Source organism: Schistocerca americana, chromosome 2 (genome assembly GCF_021461395.2).
Source record: "Schistocerca americana isolate TAMUIC-IGC-003095 chromosome 2, iqSchAmer2.1, whole genome shotgun sequence".
NCBI classification, from domain to species: domain Eukaryota; kingdom Metazoa; phylum Arthropoda; class Insecta; order Orthoptera; family Acrididae; genus Schistocerca; species Schistocerca americana.
In genome coordinates, this window is record NC_060120.1 from 1,051,199,750 (window position 1) to 1,051,227,726 (window position 27,977).

At 39.2% G+C, this 27,977-nt stretch overlaps 1 protein-coding gene across 2 annotated transcripts; it reads right to left on the minus strand.

The window, feature by feature from the left end:
- Window positions 1-673: 673 nt before the first annotated feature.
- Window positions 674-27,707, minus strand: LOC124596462 (alpha-ketoglutarate-dependent dioxygenase alkB homolog 7, mitochondrial). Of its 2 annotated transcripts, XM_047135597.1 has the most exons (5): window positions 27,468-27,707; window positions 27,271-27,350; window positions 26,656-26,829; window positions 12,235-12,359; window positions 674-1,506 (listed from the first exon to the last, which is right to left on the minus strand). In XM_047135597.1, the coding sequence occupies exons 1-5, from the start codon at window positions 27,610-27,612 to the stop codon at window positions 1,374-1,376; spliced, it is 657 nt and encodes a 218-aa protein (XP_046991553.1). In that variant the 5' UTR covers window positions 27,613-27,707; the 3' UTR covers window positions 674-1,373. The 2 variants fall into 2 exon arrangements, with proteins under 2 accessions (XP_046991553.1, XP_046991552.1); XM_047135596.1 differs by having other exon boundaries at window positions 27,271-27,706.
- Between the last annotated feature and the right edge of the window lie 270 nt (window positions 27,708-27,977).

Here is a 27,977-nt window from a genome sequence, read left to right on the forward strand (position 1 = left end):
CTGTGAGAATTCCAGGTGTGAGGAGCTTCTTATAAATTAATGGCAAAGGAAGGGAAGGGGGTTGCAGCATATCACAATATATAATGACTCTTTCCTTTCCTCAGCTGAGCTATATTCATACAATTAACATGCTGAGATATTAAGTGTTTAAAAATTTGTGATTTATAAAACTCAATAAAACCCAGTTTCAATGCTAGGTTATTAAATTCCTGAAATTCCCTTAGATTTTCCTGATTTTTATCACAGCACCTCAGCACTTTTAGTAATTTTTGTCAATATTTAAAAATATCCTGTAGACGGAGTCACAAACAATGGCAGTCGAGTTTAGGCTTGTTCTGCATGCCTACATCACGTATTCTCCGACAGCCAATGAGTGTTTTGAGCGCTCTGCTCCGAATGTTGTAGCTAATGTGAGCATTAAACTTTATTGTAGTGAGTTGTTTAGTGAATTTCTGTTCCATTTGTTGCGAGCTGTCATTGCTGATGTTGGTGGTAATTGATACATTCCACATATGGAAGCAAGAGAATTTGTAGGATATATGCTTTCTTCAAGTGGAAGGCACACACATGGGTGTATCACAACTGTCATTTGGAACCATCAACAACCCAATCCTCACCTGTGCCTTGACATGCACCAACTGCAATCGTTCGTGGATTGCACTATACCACTATGTTTAGAAATTATAATACTATTTATTCAACATACGTGAAATGCTACAAGCTGATGTCATTTTTCTTGAATATTTCACTTTACAATGTTTTTCAGTATCAGGTACACTTCTGTAATTTAAAAGCAAGGCTTGTCTGTCCTTAGCATCTCTTATTGGTTGCATATTTAACAGGCAATTCTGTCACATCTTCATCATTATAACATATTTCAATAATTCAGAATGGCTACATTTAAATTGAAAAAGGCTTCTCTCTTTGACCAATACAATGTCAATGTCTTGAGACACATTTCCACATCAGAACAACAAAAAACAAGTGTGTCAAAACATGGATTTCAATAGCAGCCTGGTAATTGGATCAATAACAGCCATTTTCCAAAAAGGTGTTACGAGTAAACAGTAGTAGCAAAGAGTTTGTAACGTCTAGGAGCTTACAAAACATATTTAAAGAATGGGCAGAAATCAGGATTCAATGTCCCTTAGCTGTCAAGGTAATTAACATAAATAAAAACAACCTCAGAATGGGGAAGGAAATATGCCTTGTTTTGTCTGAGGAACCATCCCATCATTTGCCTAAGTGATATAGGAAGACCACGCAAAGTCTAAATCGGGATGGCTGTGAGGAGATTTGAGCCCCACTTTCTGTGATACTATGTAAACTTAGTTTCTTCTTCTTCTTCTTCTTCTTCTTCTTCTTCTTCTGTGTCACTTTTTTGTGGGCTCTGGCTCATTTCTGCAGATTACCGACAACCTCCTCCCACGTACAATTTCTTGATTTCTGAACTTTGAATTCTTTTTGCCCAAAACTTCATGAGTAAAGTCATATCTTGCAATATCCCTGCAAAAAATGAAGAAGATATATTTAACTGTAACATGATCCACTAGGTAACACATCACATCAATTTATTAGTTTCAATGCACCCATTAACACTTCAAAATATCTTTTTACCAATAATTACCACTTCACGGAATTGTTCAAATAATGAATAAAGAGAAAAAGAAAATGAAAAGATGAAAGTAACAATTCAGCAGTGTTCAAAATCAATGACTGCTGTTACACACAGACTGAACATATTAATTAGTACTTTTTGTAGGTAACGATTTACAGCTGTCAAGAAAAGTCTTTTGAGTCACCAGCTTGTACATAAACACTTTATTCTCAACCAGTGTCAGTTTTAGCAACAATCATCACAGAGAATAAAATAAAGAAACAGAAAAACATAATTTAAACGAACAGAAAAACACATGTCAAACAATGGAACCTCTAGGTTGGAATATCAACAATGTTAGAAAAAGGATAGATTACTGCTCACCATAAAGAGCACTTGTTGAGTTGCAGACAGGCACAATGAAAAGACTGTTACACATTACAGCTTTCAGCTGAAGCCGCCTTCAGCAAAGAAAACTCTCACGTACATTCACACAAGCAGGCACACCTCATATGCATGACCACTACAACTAGCAGTTCTGTTGAGATTGGGGCTGTCACATGAATAGTAATTTGGAGTGGGTTGGGGACAGGAGATGTGCAAGGCTACAGACTGCCAGGCAGTTTTGGGAGGTTGAGTATTGGGGGAAAAAACAGGGAGTGGAAAAGGAAAGCAGCAGAAAAGGAGAGGAGCAGTGAAGGGGAAACGATGGGCAGGTACACTGGCAGAGAGTGGCACACAGAGAGTTAAGGAACGTGAAAAGTGAGAAGGTGATAGGACACAGGGGCCGAAACTGTTGGGTGAAGGCTGTGGGGACAGTAGGTTACCATAGGTTGAGGCTGGGATAATTTCAGGCATGGAGAATGTGTCTTAAGGATGATTCCCACCTGCACAGTTCAGAAAATCTGATACTCAGCAGCTAGACTGTGGTCATGAGTGGGTGAGTTGCGTGTATGTGTGTGTGTGTGTGTGTGTGTGTGTGTGTGTGTGTGTGTTTTATGTCTATTTCCAACGAAGGCCTTGTTGACTGAAAGGTCACTTTCTGACAGTATTTCTGTAGTGTCTCTGCGATTCAGCATGTCTGCTATATGGTGAGTAGCAACTATCCTTTTCATAATATTGTTTCATTCCAACCTGTTTTTTCCATTGTTTGATTTTTATGTACTGTGTGAGTTTGTGCTTATTTTCACATATCTGTGCGTGTTTGAAAATGTTTTTGTGTTCCTGTACCTACTTTCATGCTTCTTTTACTATTATCCACCTTCCCTCACACCCACTCAACACCTTCATTTGCCCATTTTCTGTATCACTTACTGTTTCCACAATGCCATATCTGCAACCATTTTCCCCTACTCCGTCTTTCTGCATCAGTTCAGAAAAGTATAATTTTCCCAGGCTTAAACCCACTTCTAAATCCTGTTCCTTAAATGCTGACTAAACCAAGGAAAGTCCCCAACAGCCTAACATAAAACTTCTTTCTCTGGATCCCACCATTTCAACCACCTCTTCAGATTCTGCCAGTACCTATCCCTCACAAACCTGGTATTGCAAAAACACATTTCAATGGTACAGGCCTCCCAGAATAACCTCTGCTCCCCCAGCAAGATACTGCTACTGTGCAATTCCTATTAATACATCACATCTCTGAAATTGAATCCCTTGCTCTCTAGTACCTACAAGAGCAATTCGGACACCACCTCCACAGGTTATACAACCTGCTGAAATCCTACAGTCACCTTGGGACACCATCATCCAACCCCTTTCTTACCCATAGTGTTCCTCCTTGTCAAGCCCTCATAGCACCCAGAACCTTCCTAGCAGACCTTTTCAACCTGCCACATTTCCAAAACTCCCTATCGACACTCTAGAGCCTAAACAATCCCCAAACACTGTTGTTAACCTTTCCAACGAAATCCTCAACCTCACAGAAGTTCCAGTCCTATCCAAAGGCCTCACCTTTAGATCTACAACTGAATTTAACCAAGCTGGACCTACACTCCTCACGATCCCTGCAATGGAAACACTTCTTTGCCACTAACCCCTCCAACCAAAGCCAACCATATCTCCCTCCACCCCCCCCCTCTCCCACTGGCCACCCCCTGGTCACCTTCTGGGAATTCCTTACCTCGATCTTGGCCGCACCATCCTTCCCCAAGACCCTTCATAAGAACACCAACCTTTTAACAATGGAAACAACAGCCATATACAATCTCAAAACAGATCCTGCCCTAATCATCCTCCTTGCAGACAATGGCTCTACCGCTGTCATGATGAATTGCAGTGACTACCTGGTGGAAGGCCCCTGCCAATTGTCTGACTCATCCACCTACAATCTGCCAGACTGATACCATCCCAGAAGTCAAACATACCCTCCAATCCCTGCTAAGACCCTTCACAAACTCAACAGTCCCCCACGTCCCATTGTAGCTGGTTACTGCAGCAGCACTGAAATGATTTCGCACCTACCTCAGTGACCAACACCTTGTGACAGCGCTCGCCTGCTTTGTTTATCTCTTTGTTTGTTGATTGTCCTCAGTGTTGACGTACTGGCTGCTACACTGGTTGAAAAATAGTTCATGGAAGTGCAACAACTACTGTCAACTGTAAATGATGTAGCCGAAAGATGCACAGTTGTGTTTCAGTCTTTTACTTTCACTGTTCAACCCCCTCCCCCAATATTACACAGTTATATGGCCAGTGCACTATTGTTTAACTTTCGATCTGCCTCATTAATGGTTTGCAGGCAAACATCCACATACCGTTACAACAGTTTACTGTTGCATATCTATGTGCAGTAAAAACATAACCACAAAGTTCACAGTTCTTGAAGTATAGAAAGGTATGTATGGAGCACACACGGCCTAACTGTGTAACCCTTATTTCACAGATGCATTGTTGTTGATCTAACCAATACAGGTCTGATGTCAGCTAAAGTTCCCACCAAACAGTTGCCCATTGCGAGACCCTCCTGTTGTTCATAAATGGCACCCTGGAATGTGAAGTAATTCTGAGAAGTGACTAATTCCAATAAGTCAACAAGTTCGCAAATCTTGCCAATTTTTTATGCTTAGTTAAATTAATAATTAACTTTAGCTGACAACTTCAAAAACACAGTAGAGACACATTTTTCGCTAATTCTGACCAGACAACCAAGAAAATTCGGTACTATAAACGTTATGTCGATGACACTTTAGTACTTCTTGAGGGATCTGTTACCGACAAATGCATGACCGACTTAATAGCTTGCATCCAAATATAAAATTTATGAAAGAAATAGAAGTTAACAAAAGTATAAATTTCCTGGACCTCCAAATTTCAAATATTTACAGCCAGCATAAATTTGGAATTTTCTGTAAGCCAACCACCACAGATTGCTTAATAAGTAAAGATTCTTGCCACCCAGTGTGCCATAAGCGAGCCTATTTTAACTCTACGATACATAGGTTAAGTAACTTTCCGCTAGACGATGATGAAATAAACAAGGAGCTAGATATCTTGCAGGAAGTAGCAATTAACAATGGTTTCAGAGCAGAAATGGTAACAGAACTATTTGAATGGAAAGTTAAAAAAGGCAGGGCAGGTATAACCGATAAAATCACACTTCAAAGAAATGATGTTAACTATAAAAACACTAAGTTTGCCAAATTACCATATTTAGGAGTAGTATCAGATAAAATTGCACAGGTGTTTAAGAAAACCAACATAGGGATCAGATTTCACACAGACAATACATTAATTAAAAAAACAGGCATGGAACAGGTAGAACAAACCAATTTGCAAGATGAGGGGTTTACTGAATAGAATGTGGCTCATGCACAAAATGTTATACTGGACAAACTGGGTGGGCTTTTAATGACAGGTTTAAAGAACACATCAGGCAGACAGAGCAATACCTCTACCTTCAGCAAATATTTAACTGAGAGTAAACATATGGTCAACAACATAGATTCATCCCTTGAAATACTGCATACTGTGCCTTAAAGTAGAATCATGAATATTCTAGAAGAAATAGACATTTACAACTGTACTAAAAATCATCCTAGTGACCTACTTAATGATCAAACTGATTTAAAAAATAAAAGACTTTTAGATAATTTCCAGCACGTTTTATGTACAAATGACAGATTGTAAAAACGCTTACAGGAGCAATACCTTTGACATTTGATGGGAGTTTACCACCCTGACATTTTGTATACACAAGTGTGTAAAGGAGGTTTTATAAAAAAAAAAATATGTGTATACCCAAAATTATATTAGTAACTGAAGTGTCATATCCGCTACCACTTGCAATGTATCTATTCTCTTATTTTCTGTATTTTAGGATTGCCAATTTTTATGTGATGTATCTGATCAGTTTTGTCTTAAATAATAAGTAAAAATTTTTATCAGTAATCCTGGTGTATTTTACTGTAAAGAAAGTTTACGGACTATAACGAGAGACAAAAAGCATGTATTTTATTTTATTTTAGTATTTTGTATTGTATTTTATTTTATTTTTGTATATTTTATAAATGAAATTTCATTCATACGTTCGAGCTTCTGAAACATGAGATCGGAAAAGTAGTAGTACGAAATTTTTATATAAATTTGGAATCATCATATTCTTCCATAATTTGTGTGATGTCGCCATTTCTTCTCCTTCCTCTTCTACCAAACAATTCTGTCATCACTAATTCTGTAACTATTCCCGCCAGTGTCAAAATTTATTCTGCTGTTAACTTCACTCTCTCCTGCCACAATCACCGGTTTAGTTATCCCGAGTTTATTCTCCGGTTGGGTGTTATTGCGTGTTCGTACAACGCGTTTTCTGTGCTACTCCCAGAATAGAACTTAGGTGGCTGCTAACGGGGACTGAACAACTGGCCCTTACTAGTGTTACAGTCTGGTCAAGAATTTTCTGTCAAAATTTCATTTTCTTGGATACACCAAGAAGATATGTAATCTTTCTTAACTGTTATTCCTGTTAGTCATTTATTCCCACTCTGGTAGTCTGAATCTATGGATTTCACTGGTAATTATAACACTGATCATTCGAAAACCCAATAAACCACATAAACAGACAGTGATTGGCATTCACCAGTTCAGCTTTATTCCGCTCAGCTCGTATAGCCCCGTCTGCTTCTGTGTGCCAGGGATTCCCCTGGCAGAGACATGACGTACACTATGCACACATTCAAAAATCAACTTATGATTCGTTCATAAATAAACTTAAGATATGTTCAAAAACCCAACAGGGATGTGTTTCAAAATCATATGAATAATTGATAGACCAATTTCCACTGGAGATTAGGGATTTTGTTATACAATGCTTTTTTACCTCAAGAATATGAATTTGGCACCCCACCCACTGAAATTGCCACACGGGGCAGATTCCCCGGTTTGCCCCCCCAGTGAATCTGGCACCTTCCGTGTGTCAGTAAAAATTTTCCGGGTAGCATCTTGCTGCTACTGCTTATACAGCTAACAGCCACAGTTCTGTAGACAGAAGCGGGATAAGGTACTACACACGCACAACTGAACTGTGCATGTGCATGAGCTTGCTAACAGCTGCTAAAATGAATCTAATGTAAACAGTCGTGATGTCGCACTCATTGGAGGCAATTTGTTGTTATGAAGCATTGTATAGTCTTCCTAAAGGCTTCGACACATTTACCATTGGCAGATGCTTGTATGAGCACAGTGTTTTGTTGTTGTATATAGCGCATTTCCTTTGCAATTTAAGTTTAATTTTCATTTTTTTCCCCTTGTTCATGTTTCATTGCAGTAGTATTATTCTACAGTAGCGAGATACAGTAATATCCTTTGTTAGAGTATTGTTTCTTACCAGTCAAAATAACAGAAATTTAACGGAAAACTAAATAAAAAATACCCAGAATTCTAAAAAATTCCTAGGTTTTTCCCGGTTTTCTTCCAGATCAAAAAATTCCCAGGTTTTTCCTGGAGCTCCCGGGTCATATCTGTGGGTTGGAGGTATAGGGCACTATGTCACATTTACTACATTTTACAGGAGAGCAGTTTGAAGGTGTTTTATTGTGTTCTCCCTTAAATATCTTGCCTATTAATAGCATCATCATAACAAAATTTGGTCAGTTTACATTTTGAACATTAAGTATCATGTTGCTTCACATGTAATAGCCTTTTTTTTTCATTTTGTACCAGTTTTGCAGGTATATAATGGACATGGTGTTGCATTTTGTGGCATAGTGCTCTAGGTGTTTAATGAATAACATTACTCGATCACATGTAATAGCCTTTTTTTTTCATTTTGTACCAGTTTTGCAGGTATATAATGGACATGGTGTTGCATTTTGTGGCATAGTGCTCTGGGTGTTTAATGAATAACATTACTCGATCACATTAATTTCATTGTAAGAATATATTACATGAACAGAACATTACTCACATTGTGGTACAACTTGCTGCACGAACATAAATGTCACATTTGGTCCTAAATCACATCTATGTCTTCTTCTGGATAGTCTGTTATGTTTGTATTATGTGTATGTTCTAGGTTCTTATAAAATGCATGACAAACTGAAGGCATATGTGGCAACAGTGCCCTTAAATCATTATATTTCTGCAGCAAAATAGGTCTTGTGACATCTGAGAGTTGGTTCAAATCTGCTGAAATGTAAGTGCATATCTGTGTAACCTAACGAAGTCGGCCTGTCTGTTGTCACCAGCAAAAGATGTTTTGAAATACAGAATTTCTCTCTTTTCCTGTTTCACTTGTAATTGCACACACTTTGATTACAAAAATGGCCATTTCTCCATATCCATTTTCCTCTGAACAAGGGGAGGCCTTTCAGAGTCTTTTGTGGCGTACAGTGAATTAAAACTTTTGAAATCTTGAAGTTCCATATTATGAACAACGTACTTGCTGGAAGTGTGTTTTACCAATTGTTGCCAGTCCCAGGGTGTTAAAATGCTCATATTATTCAATTTCTTCCGTTTCCTCTCTATCAATACATGAACACTGTCGGATTCCATATGGGTATGGCCTTTTAGCAGATATTTCTGAGTTATGGTCTTAATTTGTGGATAATTATGCAGTAACTCGAAAAAACACATTATAATATTCACATTCTTATTTTGTCCACGGCAGTTGTCTGCCCAAAGTGCGATTCCTTCCACGTCACTGTCGGGGTATGACACTATTTGCCCACTTCAAAATTGCTGATGTAATGTCATTTCTGCCTCACCCTCCTTTTGACTCACCCCACATCACACAGTGAACTGAGGAATCTAGGCATCATACAAGGTAAAAATTAAGACTCAAAGCTTCCTTTTATAGAAACTAATACTATTTGATATGACTGGAGATGGCAAACATTTCTGAAGGTCTCCAGTTAACACTGTGTGTTGGTGTTCCTCTTGCCTTGTTAGTGTCATTACTTTTTAGAAGGTACCTGTTTTTTGATTAATTCAGATGAACAATATGCTCAGCTTCAACAGATTCTTTTTCTTCTGGAGTCAGATTATTTTTCAGCTTTGCCTGAAACGAATGACAGGTGTCATATTCAGGTGATTTGAATAACAAATTGAACTGTTTATTAAAGATGTCTGCGCAAAGCCATTTTTTACTGCTTAACTCTGGGTAGTGACTTTCATAATGTGGGAAAGAAGAAATATGGCTTTTGATCAGGCGTTTTTCTGCTTGGAGTATGCCTACCCCTTTGATCTTTTCTTACTACTCCACTTATGTTTTTTTTTTTTAAATGTGTACAACAACTGTATTTGAGATAGAAAGAGTGTTCAAAAACATAATCTTGCACACCTTAACTCATCCACCGTTTACAGTAAAATAGTAGCTTAGAGTGTTTTCTTCACACTTATTCAAGGTTAAGTATCTTTTTTTTTCAACGAGTTTTACTACGTTGCTCAACACATGTGCCAACAATTTGCCCTTTCGTATCTGCCTTTTCACGCCAGTATGAATGAAAAATCTTCCGTTTTTCAGTTTCAGGCAGTTTTTCTGAGCATTTCATCCTACACATGCACAGAGGCTGCAGTACTTTAGAAGGAACAGTCTTATCTTTATTACTGACATATTCCTTCCCACCAACAACTTTGCATTTACGGACATTACATTTCCATTCGTCAGCATGAACTACACCCTTTCTACCATGCTGTGGAATATTAGTTTTATTGTTTAATTTCCTTCCCACACGTTCATGTGTTTCAAAAACTGCACAACTTCTTACAGCACTTTCACTGTCACTGCTTAAGTATAAATCTTCCTCTAGTATATTCGGTATTTGTTGTTCATTTGCGACAGTTTGAACATTACTGTTTTTTAACCTATTCTTTGATTGATTCCGTGTACTGTTATTGTCATCTGAATCAGAACTTGTCCCACTTGAAGGTTCATAGGTTTTGTCACAATTTTAGTCTCATCCTGTTCGTCGTTACTCGAATGCTCCCTTACATCATCTTCACTGCCAATAGTGTGATAGTTAGTTGGTTAGTATTTGATTATGAAACAAAACAGACCACATAATGGTTCCTCATCTGGTGAAATATAAATGCCTCATAGGTTAGGTTGTGTTTACAACCACATTATTCATTAATATAATGACTGTAGGAAACATTATAGCTTACCTATTGAGGCAGCACTATTACTGCCTTTAAGTAATGTCATAATTTTCGAGGGTTTGGATTCATAATTATTAATTTGTACGAAACACACACTGAAGATAACGCTGTCAAATCCCATTTCAAACACTGGACTGACCTTAGTTCACACTAGCGCCACCAGTGTGTGCAGAAGTATACAGCACTACGTCCAGTTGGTGGTGTGTATCTCTAAGGTAAAGTGGACTTTGTGTTATTTCATTGCATCGTAACTCTGACAATATTCCATGTAGGACATAGAGGTATACCTCTGAGTAGGAGACAAGAAAGTCATATGGATTGTGCCAATAATTCCATTTTGCCCAAAAATGGGCATTGTGTCCTATACCTCCGACCCATAGACATACACCCTGTTTCAGCCAAAAGGTCTTCTTCTAAAGTAGAAAAACACACACGACCACTGTCTCTGGCTACTGGGCCAAACTCAATGCTGCTTCAGTGGCCAGACAGTGCTCATGTGTATGGGAGTAGTTCCACATCTCGCCCTTATGGACTGTGTCACAGTCTATCCTTTCTCATAATATTGTTGTTACCCTATTCTGAATTTTCCATAGTTTGATTTTACAAATATTATGTGTATTTCAAGGTGAAAGGAACTAATAAACATCTCTCTGTGAAATATAACAGATAATACTGACAAACAATTTAGGAGTAAAGGGGACAACTCACTAAATAACAGGAGTGTTGAATCGTTGACAGGCACACAAAAAATAATGGAAACTTGACTAGCTTTTGGAAGAAATCCTTTAAGGAGACAGAGCACACACACACACACACACACACACACACACACACACACACACACACGTTTTTACATTTTCCAAGTATTTACATTATTCACAATAAAATCAATCATCTGCAGTTTTCGGGCAATAGTAGACATTTAGGTTAGTGCGTAAGTTCGTAGTGTTTTTGTTTTTTGTGTTGGTATTCTTGTTGTTTTGAGTTTATTTATTGATTGTCATTTTTTATTTGTAGTTCACTGTTGCTATTTGAGTCTACGTATTGTCAATCTGAGATAGTGACGCTGTGGACACTGGAAACTGGTCTGCCAAGGGGAGAAATCTGAACATTTCCACCATATTCTTCTATTTGAGTTTAGTAGAGGGGTGAGAATATCAGACACAGCCAGAAACATTTGCACCCTGAACGGTGTTAATGTCACTGGACACAGCACAGCACAGCAAGAAAATGGTTTCCTCATTTCAAGAAGGATCATTCTGACATTAGTGACTCCACATTCAGGAAGACCTTTGGGGATTTGTGAAGATCATTTAAAAGCATTAATCTCCACAATCATCCCTGTCAGTGTACAAGAGAACTGGTAAATGTTATGAAATATGATCATTCCAACACTGTGCGACCTTTTGCATGCAATGAGGAAGTTCAAAAACCAGGTGTATGGATACCGCATGCTCTAAGCCAAAATCACAAAAATTAGCATGTGGCCATATGTGCATCTCTGTTTTCCTGTCATCAATTGGCTTGTGAACAACACTTTGATGACAAGAAATGAGCTCTTCAAGGTAACATAAGGAAAAGAAAGGAATGATTGAGCCCAAACAAAGCAGTAATTCCCCGTGCAAAGACCTCCTCATATCCACAAGAGATAGTGTACATCTCGTGTAATAGTGACGGTGCGGTGCAGCATACAATGAAGATGACGTGAAGACATGGACTGGGAAGTGGGGACAGATCAGAGGAAGGGAAACTTTTGGGTAGAGAGCGTAGGAACAATTAGTAAAACTACAGTGAGGCCAAGGGGATTGCAGGAGCACAGGATGTGTTGAAAGGATAGCTGCAGGTAGTAGACCTTGCTGCTAAAGGCACCATTTCAGAAACTGTATTATAACACACCTGTTTCACCACATTCGGACTGTCTTGCTTAAAAATACTTCCAGTCTCATACCAGACAAACAAGAAAATGCAAATGTGAAATGAATAAGGAAATAGTAGAGTCAGAAACCACTTCTAGAAAAAGCAAGATAATAGTACACACTCACTTCATAATATAAAGTGATCTCCTCCTCAACAAGACATCAACAATAGCCGACTTATCTTCCGTGTGAACTAGCCTCATTACACAGTCTGACAGCAAGCTCAACCCTGCAATTGTGTTCCCACAGAACTGAAAAATCAAACAACATAGTATAGACAATGCAGGACATAAAACTGTTCATAAATAACATCACAAGAATATTTGCAAAAATTGATAAAATGAACAGAAATTCAAAACAACTTATGGTAGTTCTTCAGACAGTAACAAATCAGTCAAGAGATCAGCAGTCTGCCATTAACTACCACCTCTGATGTCAGTTGAAAACATGGAGTTAAGTCCAAGCATCTTACATGTTTCAAAATTACAAACTGAATACTGAAATAAGTCTGTGTAAACATCAATTGCAACATACACACATCTAAATATCTAATATTATCACTGTTATATACTGATGGGGTTTACTTGTCACTTGTGCATTGTCCTCATGATGTGCATTTTCAGCTCCTCATAGCATAATGAACAGTCCATTAATTTTCGAACATGCAGCCATGCAAATTCCAGCCTTTCCACTGATATTTCAACAGCACATCATCTGGCTATCGTAGGAGTGGATGGACTGAAGTTACACAGCTGAAATATAAATGGAAAAGTTTGTGTTTGCACAGATGCATGCTCAAAATTTAAAGGATTATTCTTATGATAGTAAATGTTTTTAAAATAATGTTGCAGTTCTGGATAATGATACCTAGTTAAATAATAACTATAACAAAGATAGGGATCACAAATAAAACAATAAAAGATTTATGAATGTCCCTTGGCACAGTCTGGATAGCTTTCAGCATACAACCAGACTGCTACTGTGACAGCTTGGCTACACCACCATAAACAAAAAGAAACTCCAGTTTGCTTTTTTTTTTTTTTTTTTTTTTTTTTTTTTTACATGTTGTGAGGCTTGAATAGCTTTACGACCAAGTTGTATGATTGCTACTTCAGCAGAACTTAGGCTGATGGGCTGTGAGAGGGCAAGTAAACACATGAACTTCATTTGAGTTACGTGTTTGCTTGGATTTGGTACGGTAGTGCACACATTTCTGGAAGCTCTTCTCTGGATTGTGGGACAACAGGAGTTTTCAGGGCTGATCTTTTGTTACTATTCGACCAAGTCCCACAAACATCATGACACTGCATTTCGCTTCAGTCTTCTTACAATGCCAAACAAAAAAACTAAAAACAATATATATTCATTTAAGAAGCTAATTCAGTCATCACATCAAAAATTACTTACATACAGTAAAAAATCTGCCATGTTGCCCAAAAAATAAGTTACTGAGAACTGCACCTCAATACAATTATTTATTCATCTGATGATAAAGGTAATAAAATTGTGTGTGGGCTTACAGAGCATACAGTAACTGATAATCGTAATCAAAAGTACAGACACACTAATATTCAAGAAATAAAATTGCTACATACTCTCCTGACTATACAAGGTGTGATGGGAAAGTTTTAAGAATGAGCTTATAATTTTACAATGGTGGTACTTACATGCTACTGTGATGCACCTCCTTCAAAATAGACCCCTTCTGACCGAACACACTGACTCCAACAGTACTTCCACTTTTGGAAACATTCCTGGATTTTTTTTTCCTGAAGTGTGTTAAGGATGCTCTCCATATTTGCCTGTATGTCTTCAATTGAGTCAAATCACTTCCCTTTCAGTGAAGATTTCAGTTTAGGAAAAAGGTAGAAGCTTTCAGAGGCCAAATCAGGGTAATATGGTGGTTGTGGAAGCACAGGAATTTTGAATTTGGTCAAAAATTCAACTAAGGAGAAGCCATGATGAGCTGAAGCATTGTCATGGTATAGCACCCAACTCCTGTCTTTCCACATTGCAGGTCTTTTCTTCACACCTTTTCGCACAAACAATCAAGGACACATTTGTAGTATTATTGGTTAATTGTCTGTCCTCCATGGGTAAATTCATGATGCACAATATTGGTAGAATCGAAAAAAAATCAACTTTGTCTTCACCTTAGACCAACTTTGCCCTGCTTTTTTCGGTCGTGGTGAACCTGGAGCCTTCCACTGCGAAGACTGCACTTTGGTTTCAGGATCATACCCATATACTCACAATTCGTCACCTGTAATTACACTATTTAACAAATCTGGGTCATTTTTATTCCGATTAATCAGTCCTTGGCACACTTCAAGTTGGTATTGTCTCTGGTCACTTGACAACACTTTTGGAATGAATTTTGCGGACACTCGACGCTTGTTCAGATCTCCAGTTAAAATAGACTGAACTGCATAGAAACTTAAATTAAGTTCATCAGCCATCTCCCTAATTGTAAGTCTACAATCAATGCGCACTAAGTCATGAACTTTAACAAAATTTTCATTCTTTTTGAGGTGGAAGGACAGCTGGACAGTGGTTCATCTTCAAATGACTCGCGGCCATTTTTAAATCTCTTTAACCACACAAAAACATTTGACTGGCTCATACAATTATCTCCAAAAGCTGTTTTTAATAGTTCGTAAGATTTCCCGGTTTTAAAACAAAATTTCACACAAACTCGTTGCTCCGCTTTTACGTCCATTTTCACGCAGACAGAATCCGGCAACAAGACCCACACTCAAATAGCTGCCACAACAAACTGAATAAAGGAAACACAATATCCTGTCAGAGGGCGTTCCAGGAGAAGCCAATGACTCACTCCCCACCCTCAATGTACCTGCCCGACAAACCAGTAAACAGTAGCGGATCCTTTCTTAAAACTTTCCAATCACACCTCGTATGATGGATTTCATAAAACACATTAAGCAATTTGCAGATATGGCACTCTTGCTTGATACATAGTTCACAGTGACGTACAAAGGCTTTCATGGAAACAGACTCAAAAATGTGTGCAGATTATTATATCTTAAAAAGTCCAAGATGACTTACTGTAAGGTGTCTACAAAGGCTGTAGGCATTGATTAAAGGATATCATACTGTGAATACTTTATTCTGCAATTATAATCTTGACATTACACCATTCCGAAGAATCTACCTAGAATAATTATAATAGGGAGACAAAAACAGTACAACCTTCACAACTCGGGAATGTGCTAACACACATGCACTTAAAAATATTTGTTGCCACATCACAGCACAAGTGAAAGTTTTAAACAATGGTACTCTTGTACAGTTATGTTCTACTTTATAGCCTATTAACAAACCATAGGTACATATTTTATATACAATGTCACAGTTTCAAACTGCATGTTGGCAAGAAGGGTGTCGCAGCAGAATAACTCCAATGGAGTTAACAGCTACAACTGTTAGTAAAAATAACATTCAAATTTCTTCAATTTTTAGTGATCAATGTTGTTTCCTACTGCATGTGAAATTTTTATTTTATATCTGTGAAGAATAATTGATCAGGCCAGACAAAAATGGACAATAGAAATCTGATCAGAAATTGAGACGCTGCAGAAAGAGGGCAAGTACAAAAAGATGCATCAAGCAACCAAGGAAATAGTGTTTCAGGGAAAGAACAACAAACCTGATGTGGGGACAAAAAGGAAAGATGAAACTCCTTTTAAACAACCCACATGAAGTTCAGGATAGGTGAAAACAGTATATTGAAAGTCTTCATGAAGCTGGTCAAAGACCTGATCTGCATATTGAGAAGGAAGAAGCAGAAAATGTAAATGAAATGGGAGACTTTATGCTATGGTCAGAAGTAAGTAAGGTGTTCGAGGAAATGAAAGACGACAAAGACTGTAGTGTAGAAAATATTCCAGCAGAGATCTTAAAGAGTTTAAGGAAAACATTCTAAAAGGAGTTAACATCTCTTTGTAACTAATCCTATAACAAGTGCAACAGACTGAAGAACTTTCTTGTATCCACAACAGTACCAATCTCAGAGAGGAGTAACTCTAAAAAGTGATTATTTTCAGTGACTCTTTCAGTGGAACCCTGCTGCACAGGGATACCACATCAAAACTGACTATATTAGATTCCGTGCTAAGTAATTTCTTGAGACGTTGCAAGAAGTCCTCAGAGCTGTGGATTTGGTGAATACACTTCCCCACATATGAGAACAGCAGTTTCTTCACGTACTTGGCTATCTGATACATTGATGTACCAATATTGGTGACAATTGGGTGTAGTTGCACATTCTCCGAGTAATTTTGGCACCCATTAAGTCTACGTGGAAGTTTCTCTCTTGACTGCAGTTGTTTCACAACCTTGTCAGGCATACACATTTCCTTCACATGAATTCCAGAGTGACGAACAAGATAGAATCTCGGGCTAGTGTGGCACTTGTGAGAGGAAGGTTTCTAGATATGCTGCACAGGTTATATGTGGCAGTCAGAGAGCTTTTAAACCTTCAGCTTTACAGTGCAGCCTCCCTAGCAGGTGAAGATTGGGACCGCGTAGACAGTGCCCCTCAGTCTTTAGAAGAGTGTGCCTACAAAAACGCCTCTGCTTGCCTGCCTGTGAAATTTGACAGATTCAAAGTGCAGCAGATGGAAGACACTTGCAGATTAAACTAAGTGGCAAGCCGTTTGATGACACCACTTTGAAGGTACTCAAGCAGTGGTCTCCAAGAAATGTGCCCATTCCAGGATTCATCACTTCAGTGGAGCAAGTAGCCAACAAACTTTCACCAAACATAGCAGAAGAAATTTACTGGGAGACCTGCAGCCTGCTGATCAAGAAAAAGCCTCCAAAATCAAACTTCTCAAATGATAAGAGGCTTGCACTCAAGAGGCTCTCGGAAGACAACAGCATCGTAAAGTTGCTAGCAGAAAAAGGGAACCCCACACTCATTTTGCAGCAAGTGAAAGTGTGTCAACTTCAGTACAATCCTGCAACAGACAAAGTGGACAAGCAGTTCAGCACTTACCTGAAGGAAACACGTATGCCTCATCAACAACTATGATCAAGCGAGAAAGTTCCACCTGTACTACATTGACTGCTGAAATTACACAAAGAGAGCAAGCCATTGTGCCCAACTGTCAGCAGCACTGGCACATCAATGTACCTAACAGTAAAGTACTTGAAGAAAATGCTGTTCCCATAAGTGGGGGAAGTGTAATCACCACTTTCTCAACTCAGGAGGGCTTCCAGCAATATCTCGAGCAATTACAAAGCACAAAATCTGATATAGTGGTCAGTTTTGATGTGGTATTCCTCTTCACCAGGGTTCCACTGAAAGACTCACTGAAACTTTAAGGGGACCAATATTAAGGAGTAAGGTGTAGGCATGGGCAGCACTCCATCCCCAGTAGTTGCCAATTTGTTCACAGAGACATTTGAAGTGGAGGCATAAGAACAGATAAATACAAATCCATATGTTTCTTCAGGAATGTTGATGAAAAGTCTGATCTGGCCTTATGCTGGGAGAGACCTGATGAGTTTTTGGAACATTTTAACTCACTCCACCTAAATATTAAGTTCACCATGGAACTGGAAAAGGATGGTCAGAGGCTGTTTCTAGATGCCAAAGGGACAGCAGATGGTCTTTTGGCCTATTTGTATCACAAACCTACATACACTGATTAATATCTGGAAATCAGCAGCTGTCACAGCACGGAAGAATGGAGGGCATACTCCTTGTCAGACCTACTTGGTTTGCCAGCAGAAATAGAGCGTCTACAACCAGTGTTTTGCGTAAATGGGTACACAGAAGAATAGATTCAGAAGGCCCTTCAACCAGCCATTCCTTGTCAGACCTACTTGGTTTGCCAGCAGAAATAGAGCGTCTACAATCAGTGTTCTGCGTAAATGGGTACACGGAAGAATAGATTCAGAAGGCCCTTCAACCAGCCATTCTGCCACATGATGGAGACAAAGAGCAAGGTGAGGCAAAGACTGATGTACCTGCCATTTGCAGGACCATCTTCTGCCAAAACCAGCAAGATTCTTGTTGTGTTGGCTGAAGAGCCAACACCGTGTTACTAGAGGAGGTCGAAATGCACGCGGTTTAGCTCACGCAGGCTGGCGTGAGGAGGGAAGAACTATACTGACGTGAGATCTGGAACATGACAAGGAATTAGAATTCAGAAAGCGGACGTAGCTAGTTTGATACTTAACTTTAATTCATTAATGATGAACGTCGCTCTTGACGGTACACGATTCACAATATCAATATCAATAGTAACTGAATATGGCGCCTTGCTAGGTCGTAGCAAATGAGAGCGTAAGTAGTCAGTGAACCATCGCTAGCAAAGTCAGCTGTACAACTGGGGCGAGTGCTAGTGAGTCTCTCTCTAGATTAGACCTGCCATGTGGCGGCGCTCGATCTGCAATCACTGATAGTGGCGACACACACGTCCGACGTATACTAACGGACCACGGCCGATTTAAAAGCTACCACCTAGCAAGTGTGGTGTCTGGCGGTGACACCACAATTCTCATGAAGAATAAAATCAAGTGTGTGTTCTGTCCACATAAAAAAAAACAAGAGGGCTTGCATGAAATGTGGATGATGACCTGGGATAATGAAAACCAGAAGTTTATAATATACTTACCAAAGTAGCATGTCGTACACTGACCAAACAAGTAGGGCGGTGGACATCAGATGTACAAAACATTTGACGCACACCCAACTAAAGGCAATGAAATCAGCTACTGCTGAGCACTGTCTGGCACCCATCATTTCACAGAACATGATGAAACAAGAGTTCTGGCACAGACTCCCCTGATACTAGGACAGTGTCATAAAAGAGTCAATAGAGATAAAGCTGACAGAAAACCTCATAAATCCTGACACTGGGTATCAACTCAGCAGAGCAAGAGATCCTGCACTGGAGTTGCTGAAAACGCAATGGGGGCAGCAGCCAAACTCCAAAAACAGAAGAACTGAAAGAATAATTGAGAGTGGGGAACGAACCCCAGACAGGGCACCAGACACACTGGAGCAAAGACAGAACTTCGCAGGACACTTCTAGTAGGAGCGGACTGCAGACAGAACATCTATAATTGCACTGGACTGAAAACAGAGTGCCAGTACATGGACAAGTGCACCAGACCACAGACTGTGCCCGCATTTGGCCTGGTGCACCAGACTGAGGAGTGAATGCCTAACAACACTTCTAGCGAGAGCGGACTGCAGAGAGAATGCCTGGAACCACACCAGACCAAAAACGGAATGCCAGCCCATGGATGGTCACTCCGGAACAAACACACGCAGCCCAACAGACCAAAGAGGGAATGCCTAAGGACACTTCTAGTGGGAGCTGATTGCAAATGGAATGCTTGGGACTGACCATCGAGGTGGAAGACCATAGGTCCAAATATTGGACCCATCTACCAAATGAGCAGGCCCAGGCAGCACATGATCACACTGTTGAAGTACTCTGCATGTATGATGCTCATATCTGGCAGAATAAACAACACCTCAAGATGTCAACAGATCACTGGGAAAGACTGAAGAATCACATAAGGAGGAATGGGGCTTCAGAAGGGAAAAGTGACATAAGATGCCATTGGACTTTTAAGGACTGTTGGTGCAAAGGGCAAAGAAGTATTACCAGCCTTCATAGGCCTCAAACAGGCCTTTGACAGAGTGCAGTGGGCTAAATTGATAGATAACTTGAAAAGGAAGTGAGTAAAGTGGAAGAAGGGAAGACAGACTGCAAATCTATACTTTAATCAGAAAGCAAGGGCATACAAATAGTAAATGAGACATCTAAAGACAACAAGATAGGGAGAAGGGTCACATAGGGCTGATGTCTCTTGCCGATCCTACTAAATATTTATTTGGAGGATACAGCGAAAAGTTGTTTGGATGGGACAAGCAACATCAGGATACATGTACAGAAAATAGAATGGATAAGATTTGCACGTGACATGGTAATTCTTGCAGAAAATGATGGGACACTGATTCAAATGCTAAATGACTTGAATGACGCCTACATAACAAACAATATGAAAATAAATACAAAGAAAATGAAAGGCATTTTTATGGGTTTAAAGAAAAGAAAAGTACAAGTATAATGATTGAGAATTTAAGAGCGTTCTAGTATTTCGGAGGGTGGGTTGGAGGAGATATGCATTGTGAACAGTATATCAAAGTCACAAAGGTGCTGGTGAAAGAGGCATTTCAAAAGTAAAAAAGGCTCTTAACTAGTGATCTGAATACAGAATTAAGAAAGGAGCTAATGAAATGCCTGATATGGAGTGTGGTGCTGTACAGAGTAGAAACGTGGACGCTGTGAAAAGCAGGAAAAGAGAAGAATTGAAGCTTCTGAAATGTGGATATGACACAGAATGGAGAAGATCAGTTGGACTGATAAAGTCAGGAATGAGGAGATACTGTAAGAAGAGGCAATGGAAGGTTTTATTCCAGTGAATAGAGGGAAGGGCAGAAGATGATACCAGATGTTAGATGATATCACTAGACCGCAATAAGGGTATTGGAGAATGAAAAAGAAAGCAGAAGACAGAGGGCTTTGAAGTCTAAATATGCCGCAAGGCAGTTAACCAAGTGAAATGTGGTCAGAGAAAATTTCCAGTTGTGTTACTTTATGTCTACCTGTGACTGGTACAGCAACAATATCATGAAGACGTTCCTATCACAGTGTTTTAAACTGTGTATAAATGAGTCACGTAATTTGTAATAGACCCATGCATGTCAATTTAATACTGTAATAGCAGTTGCAGTCAACATAAAAGCTGATTCTTGAGTATGTAACTGTAGACCATATTACTCATTGCAGCTCATTATGTGTGCACAAAGAGCAGATTGGAGTCATTACGAAAATCAGTTACAGAGGCTACCCAAAGCTGACAGACCATTTTCAGTACTATTATTAGATGCCTTAGCACCTTATAATAGAAGATGTGGATAATAAATATGTCTTTACTGTGTCATATAATTTTTTCACAATATCTAGTTATGGTAGCTATCGCAGAACAGAAGGAGAGTATGTTAACACAGGCAATGGTAAACGTGGTTACTGAAACCATTATTGGGGTCAAATGAACTAACTTTGCATCCAAACTAATGAAACAATTATGTTGCTTGACAAAACTGAGAAGTTACATACCAGCCCGTTCCATCCTGAAACAAATGGATGGATGGCCAGAACAAGTGCACTACATGGTATCCAAAATGTTAAGCCATTGCGTGAATGCACAGCATTCAGATTGGGATATATACTTAAATTTTGTCATCAGTGGGTATAATTCAAAAGTTTATACCAGAACTGGACTCTTGTTGCGTCAAGTAACATATTGGAGGAAAAGACCATCACTTTTTGACAAAGTTCAACCTAAACTGGGTCCACAGGGTAAACCAGTGAAGAAGTTTGCAAAGAAATTTTTTTGGCAAAGGCAAAGTGCACTAACACAAAAGCTTTAGAGAAGCAAGAATGTATTGGACAATACACGAGTTAACATTCACAATACATAACAGAACAGTGGGTGTTACTAGCTAATCCATAAACACCAAAGGGCAAAACGAATATTCCAATTAAGTTTTGTGAAGTGCACAATTTCACATTTCTGAATATTTACAGTGAGTTGGCAATAATTGCATCACTTTGAAATCTTATCAGGATATGACTGAATATTAGACCATTTGTTTCAGACACCACAGGGTCTACACAACAAAATGCCCTATTTCTTGAGGCAGTTTAAAAATATTAAGTCAGTCTGTTTCAGCTCCAACTATTCCGTTATCTGCAGCAGGACTTAAAAAGTTACTCCCAATTTTTTGCCAATATTTGGTGCATTTTTATTGTTTCACTTTTGTCTTTCCAAGCTAAAATAGTGACAGTTCAGGAGAAGGCACAACAGTGCTTGGGTGCAGAGAGTTTAAATTCATTGTTATGATGCAAACACAATTTCATTCTGTTTACAAGAAAGTAGCACCTGCCAAGAGGATAAAAGCAAAGAACGGGCAGTTTCTAGACACTGGTAGCATTCTGAAGCAGTGTGCAGGAGCTCAGGGTGTCTCCGCTGAACAAGCTGAGACTGTCCGACAAGCTTCCAACTGAGTCCACGCAAATCAGTTTGTCTGGCTTAGTGGGAACTTTTGATGCTACATGCAACTATTCAAAAGGTCTTCAAAAAGTGGTTGTCTATATTCACCTGCAATCAAACCTTTGGTTTCAGCAAGATGGTGCTCCACCTCACTGGTCGCGATGGACCCACGAATTCGCCTCCATGTTCTCCTGACACTACACTATTGGATTTGTTTCTCTGGAGCTAAATATAGGAAAAGGTGTTCACCGCTGGAGTGCAGGACCTCCAAGACCTGCACACCTGGACTGTGGAAGTCATCAGTACCATTCCTCTAGACATGCTGTGACGCACCTGAATAAAAATTTAATACAGACTAGAAACTGTTTGCATCATCACTGGGAATGATGTGGAAGTGTTTTGGTTTGATGACATAATTTTTTAAAAACTTAACATGACATATTTTATTTTATTTTTGAGAATGACAAAGATTTGTTTTATTTAATTTTGTGTTGGGAGCAAATTGAAAATAGGGCACTTTGGTGGAGACACCATATACTTCATTACAGACAACACATCTTCAAAAAGTCTGAGGTACTGTCTGCTAGGCCATTAGTATAAAATCAGCACATTTGAGCTCCAAATATGTTCTAGGATTCTACAAGAAATGGATGTTAAGGATACTGAATGGTAGTTGTGTGTTTCACTTCTGCAACCTTTCTTGTGGATGGGTGTGATCTGTACTTCCTTTTAATTATCGTGAACAGTTTTTTTTATTCAAGGGATGCACTATATACACTGTTCAAAAGAACTAGATGAACATGCCTTTGAGCATCTGTCATATGCCACTGAGCTATAACTGAGGACTGAGTATGTAACCAAATTACACCTTCATCCTCAAACATTAAATGCACAACAAAACAACATTACATCCTCAATCATTTACATAAAAAGAACTGGAATGTCCGACAGATATAGAAAACAAAGTGGAAACAATCATTCATTCCATCATCCTGAGTGCTTTTCACTGGACTTTGAAAGCTCCAATAATGTGTATCCCCTGCAAGAGCGTTCATCACTGTCTGGCACATAAAATGGCATGCTTTGTATAAGTCAATGGTGGACACCCTGCAGTATCTGTTCCCATTCTTCAATGAGAGCTAATGAGAGTTCTTGGAGGGTCTGTAGTGGAACGGGATAACTACAAACACATCTGTCACATGTGTTAAGTATGTTCCATCTATGCACATTGGGGTTTAGTTCGGGACTCTTTGCTGGCCATTCCATTACTTCAATGTCCAGGCTTGGCAACACATCCCTGCTGATGCTTGCCACAGACCCTGGCATTAGAAGAAATTTAGGGCCACAATCATAAGCAGCAGCCCCAACATAGTCCACCACTATCTGTTCGATGTTCTTCCTTGCAGTAAGGTGACCATGGACAATGAGAAGCCCAATATGGTTATCAGCAGTGAAGCCTTCCCGAAGTTTTACAGAACATTGGGAATTGTCGATTCCCTGGACAACATTTGGCAGGTACTGCTCACCAAGGGTCTCTACACACAAACACCCCCATCACCTTATGACAGACAATTTCTGCATCCATCTGTGAATAACACGGTTCACCAGTAATGAAGTTGCTGCTTGACATGGGCATGATAGTACTGATGGTGAGCTGCAAGATGCTGTAGTGTCATGAGCGGCACTAGAGCAAGACACTTGGCTCATAAGGTCCTTTCTCGTAATCAGATTATGGCAGTCTGATCAGACACAGTGGCTCCAGTAGCTCTTCTGTGACAGTCTTGCAGTGCTCTGACAGTAACCATATGATGTCGCAATGCACAGGTGGCCCAATATCGGTCTTCATGTAGGATTGTAATGCAGTATCTGTTCCCATTCTTCAATGAGAGCTAATGAGAGTTCTTTGCGGGTCTGTGGTGGAATGGGATGACCACAAACACACCTGTCAAGTATGTTCCACCAACGCACATTGGCCAGTTCATCTTGTGTACTGACCTATCTCCCTCTAGCATGTCCACAACCTACGAATGACACATGCAGAGGCATTGGCATCTGCAGCAACATAACCAAAAGTCTGCCCTTTTTACATAGCACAGTCCACCCTTGTAACTTGCACTGCATTAAGATGTCAAACTGGATGTGCTTGCTTTAATACAACGTCCCCAAATGACAGCTGCTAGCTATGCACTCACTACAAAGCAATGGGGCACCGGTGCTCACTTCCTTCTGAGGGCTCACCTGACTCACCGTATGGTCAATAGATGGTGAACCATTTTAATTGTTCCCTTCATTGGCAGTGAAGATCTCAAGCCATGCAATAAGACCACAAGTACCGCCTGTATCAAAATAGATTTAACATACCGGACACTGATTCACATGTTCCCCTAATTCTTTGGAACAGGGTATTATGGTTAAAAGTGGGGCCAAGTCAACCACAAATTAGATATAGAATTCTATAGTGATTCATTCAAGTTCTGGATCCTTTAATTTTAGTGGTCATAACTGTTTCTCAATGCCACTGACATTTAGGTCTGTTCACTTTTCTTTGCAGTGTCTGAAGAGTTAACTCCCCCAGATCTGCCTTTATAAAGGAACAACTGAAACAGAGTTCAGCATTTCTTTTTTGCTTTGCTATCCTGAATTTCAGATTGTCCCATCCAAAAGTAGGGTTGCCACCTGTACCTTATGGTAACATATTATATGTTATTTCAAGCAGTTGTTCTACATAATTTTAGAAAACTAAAGTATGTGAGAATACTTTAATTCAACAATGTAAGAAAAGAGATTGCTACTTATCTTAAAGATGGCACACTAAGTTGCAAACAAGCAAAACTAAAAGACACTTACACACAAGCTTCTGGCCAAAGCCTTTGTCAGAACAAAACACAAACACACACACCATTCAAGCACAAGACTGCCAACTCCAGCAGCTCGGGCCAGAATGCATTCTAAATTGAATAATTTGTATGAAATGTCTGGTCTAAAACATAATGAAAAATCCTGCATTGCCTACAATTATGACAAGTCACAGTTATGGTAAGAGCTCTTGGGAGGAAAGGGAAAGCCACTGGATAGGGTATCCACAGGATCGGGTAGAGAATCGACAACAGTTTTAACCTGCTTTGCTGCTTATTTGACACTACTGATCATATATAAAGGTAGCACAGTTCAAAGTCAATGGACTTCCATCTGATACACGTACAAAAATGTCGTAAAAATCACCAGATACCCACTCAAAGTGCCATTTTGATATTTGACAGGCACCCTAGCCATGTCAGTCTACAACTAGTAAAATGATTGTACAAAATAAAATTCAATGAGTATGCCTGCCGTCACATTTATCTGACACCCTACAATGTCTTGACAAGTGTGTATTTGGCCCTGTTAAAAACAAATTGGGAAAAAGCTTGCCACATGCTTTTGTATTTGTGTTCTATTTATGTGTACTGACAAGGAGTATGTTACTTACTACCTCAGTTTTAATATTATTTGATGAATTCCTTTCAAAAATGGCTTATTTTAAAGAAATTCCTTTCAAAGAATGACATGAATTTTTTTATTACATTTGGTTGGGTAACTATAAACACTGTTATAATCACTCAGGAAAATGTACATATGTCATAGAACTGTGTTGACGCACAGTTACCCCTGCTGGAAAATCCACAAACAGTCTACACTCAGAGGCAGCAGTTTCCCATTTACTCCCGACTTAACTGGATAAATGTCAAATTTGGGGTAACGTAAACTTATGACATCATTCAGAAAACAGATTAATAAACCCAAAAGCAGTGTTTGAATTTAAAGCCTATTATTTCTTAAAATTATAAAAATAACTCATTTAAATTTAGCAAGCAAGTAATTATTTCAAATGATATTCAAAATTTTTCAAGATAGTTTCCAATTACTCTGTGTGATCTTAATACCAACGTGGAATATAAATCGTATAAAGAGTAAAGGTGGCTGCTCACCAGATAGTTGATGCACTGAGCTGTCAACGGGCATATAAACAAGACTGATAACAATTCAAGCTAGCTTTAAAGAAACTTTTCTTAAGAGCTACTGGGCAAACATACATGGCTACATTGTGTCTTTACTCCAGCTCACTTAGAGCAAGGGGTTATGATGGGTGGAGTATGTCATGGGAAAAAGTAGCTAGGAAGAGGAGAGAGAGCTGTGGAAGAGTGACAGTAGGCACATAGGATAGCAATATAGCACTCACCATGTATCATACAAAGTTTTTGACATCCTGATGAGTTTGGGAGAGAAGGTTTAAGTTTTGATTTGGGATTGGGAGACAGAGCTAGGCTGTGGTAACCAAATAAGAACAAGCCGTTCTCTCTCTCTCTCTCTCTCTTTACGTGATTTTGCAAGATAGTGTAGCTAAGGCTAGAGTTGAGAAAAGTGGTATAACTGATCAGTACAAATCACAACAACAAGCTTACTCACCCTTACACTGTCAACATGTGCTTTTATGAACCCATCCTCAGCCAGGTCCAATACATGCACCAAACTTAGCTGAGGTGTTCCGGGTGGAAAAGCAGCTTCTCTCACTCTCTGTATTATCACTGAGTTTGCTGCATTCCAGTTTGAACGTTCGGTCTCACGATACCCATGTATGGCCTGTAAGAGACTATTTACAGGGCCTAGACTTAACAGCCAGACAAAGATCAAACACTTAACACAAAAATACTCTTTATGAACAACATAGAATATTATTCTTAAAATTGGAGCCATTTGGCTCAGTTACTACCTCAATTGTGATTTATCATAAATACAGCAAATTAGAATATTATTTCGTATTAGATAGCATTAAAGTCTCAGCTACGAATAGAAATGAGTCTGTCGTTCGGCAAATAATATAATGAAGAGAACTAGATAAAATGGCTCTACGCTTCAGAAGTATGTAAAGTTTAAAGTAGTAACAAACTGCTGACATATAAAAGGTACAAAGTCCGAATCATACAGACGTTTGAAAACACACTGATAGCCAACAGAGCGCTGATGGAATATCTTGCATATCAGAAAATTCATACTGTTGTCCAAGGATATGCGACAACTTACATCGTCCCAGTGATCAAATTCGTATCGTAATCTTTTCATATATGGTTCCACTTCTTCAAACAGCGATTTCTCTTCCCCTTCTGTTACAAAATCTTCAATTACGATCATATTTTGTGCGACACGCATTTTTAAATCATCACTAAAGCCATTTTTGAAATGTAGGTAACACAAACTACTATCGCTATCCACATTAGTACCAGTATGATCTTTTCTCGATGTCACAGCATAATTCTTTCCCGTGTTATGATTATAACAACAGTGTTCTAAGACACAATGAAATCTTCTTCCAATCAAAAAAGAATAACATTTTCTAACAGAAGGCACAGCCACTCCAGTTAACATCTTTCCTGTGACACAAACATGTACTTCGACAAATCTCAACTCTTAACCCCGGTCCACACTCAACGATTTGTCTGCGCAGACATCGGCGCAGATGTTTGTACATGCAAAAGATCGCTGCAAATGTGGTGTGTTCACACGACACAAACCCCAATCTACTACTCGCCCGCCATCTGTCGGTGTAGAAAAGAAATATCAGTGGCAGGCGACTACGTCCCCCGTAAACGTCAAAAATTTAATTCAGTTATTTTGAAATATGCAAATGGAGGAAGTTCTGTTGTGGTCTGTGTTCGCAACCTGTGTTGCAAAAAACATTCAGACCAACCGCAGGAAACAGAGAAAGCGGTCAAAATGGTGTAGACAGTGGC

What these genes read in the sequence shown, in the direction of transcription:
- LOC124596462 (XM_047135596.1), bottom strand. Translation starts at nt 27,612, where the DNA reads ATGTTAACTGGAGTGGCTGTGCCTTCTGTTAGAAAATGTTATTCTTTT. An exon ending in AATTTGATCACTGGGACGAT is followed by an intron (nt 26,830 to 27,270) that starts GTAAGTTGTCGC and finishes AGTCTCTTACAG; the next exon opens with GCCATACATGGGTATCGTGA. An exon ending in AGATCACTTTATATTATGAA is followed by an intron (nt 1,507 to 12,234) that starts GTGAGTGTGTAC and finishes CATTTTTTGCAG; the next exon opens with GGATATTGCAAGATATGACT.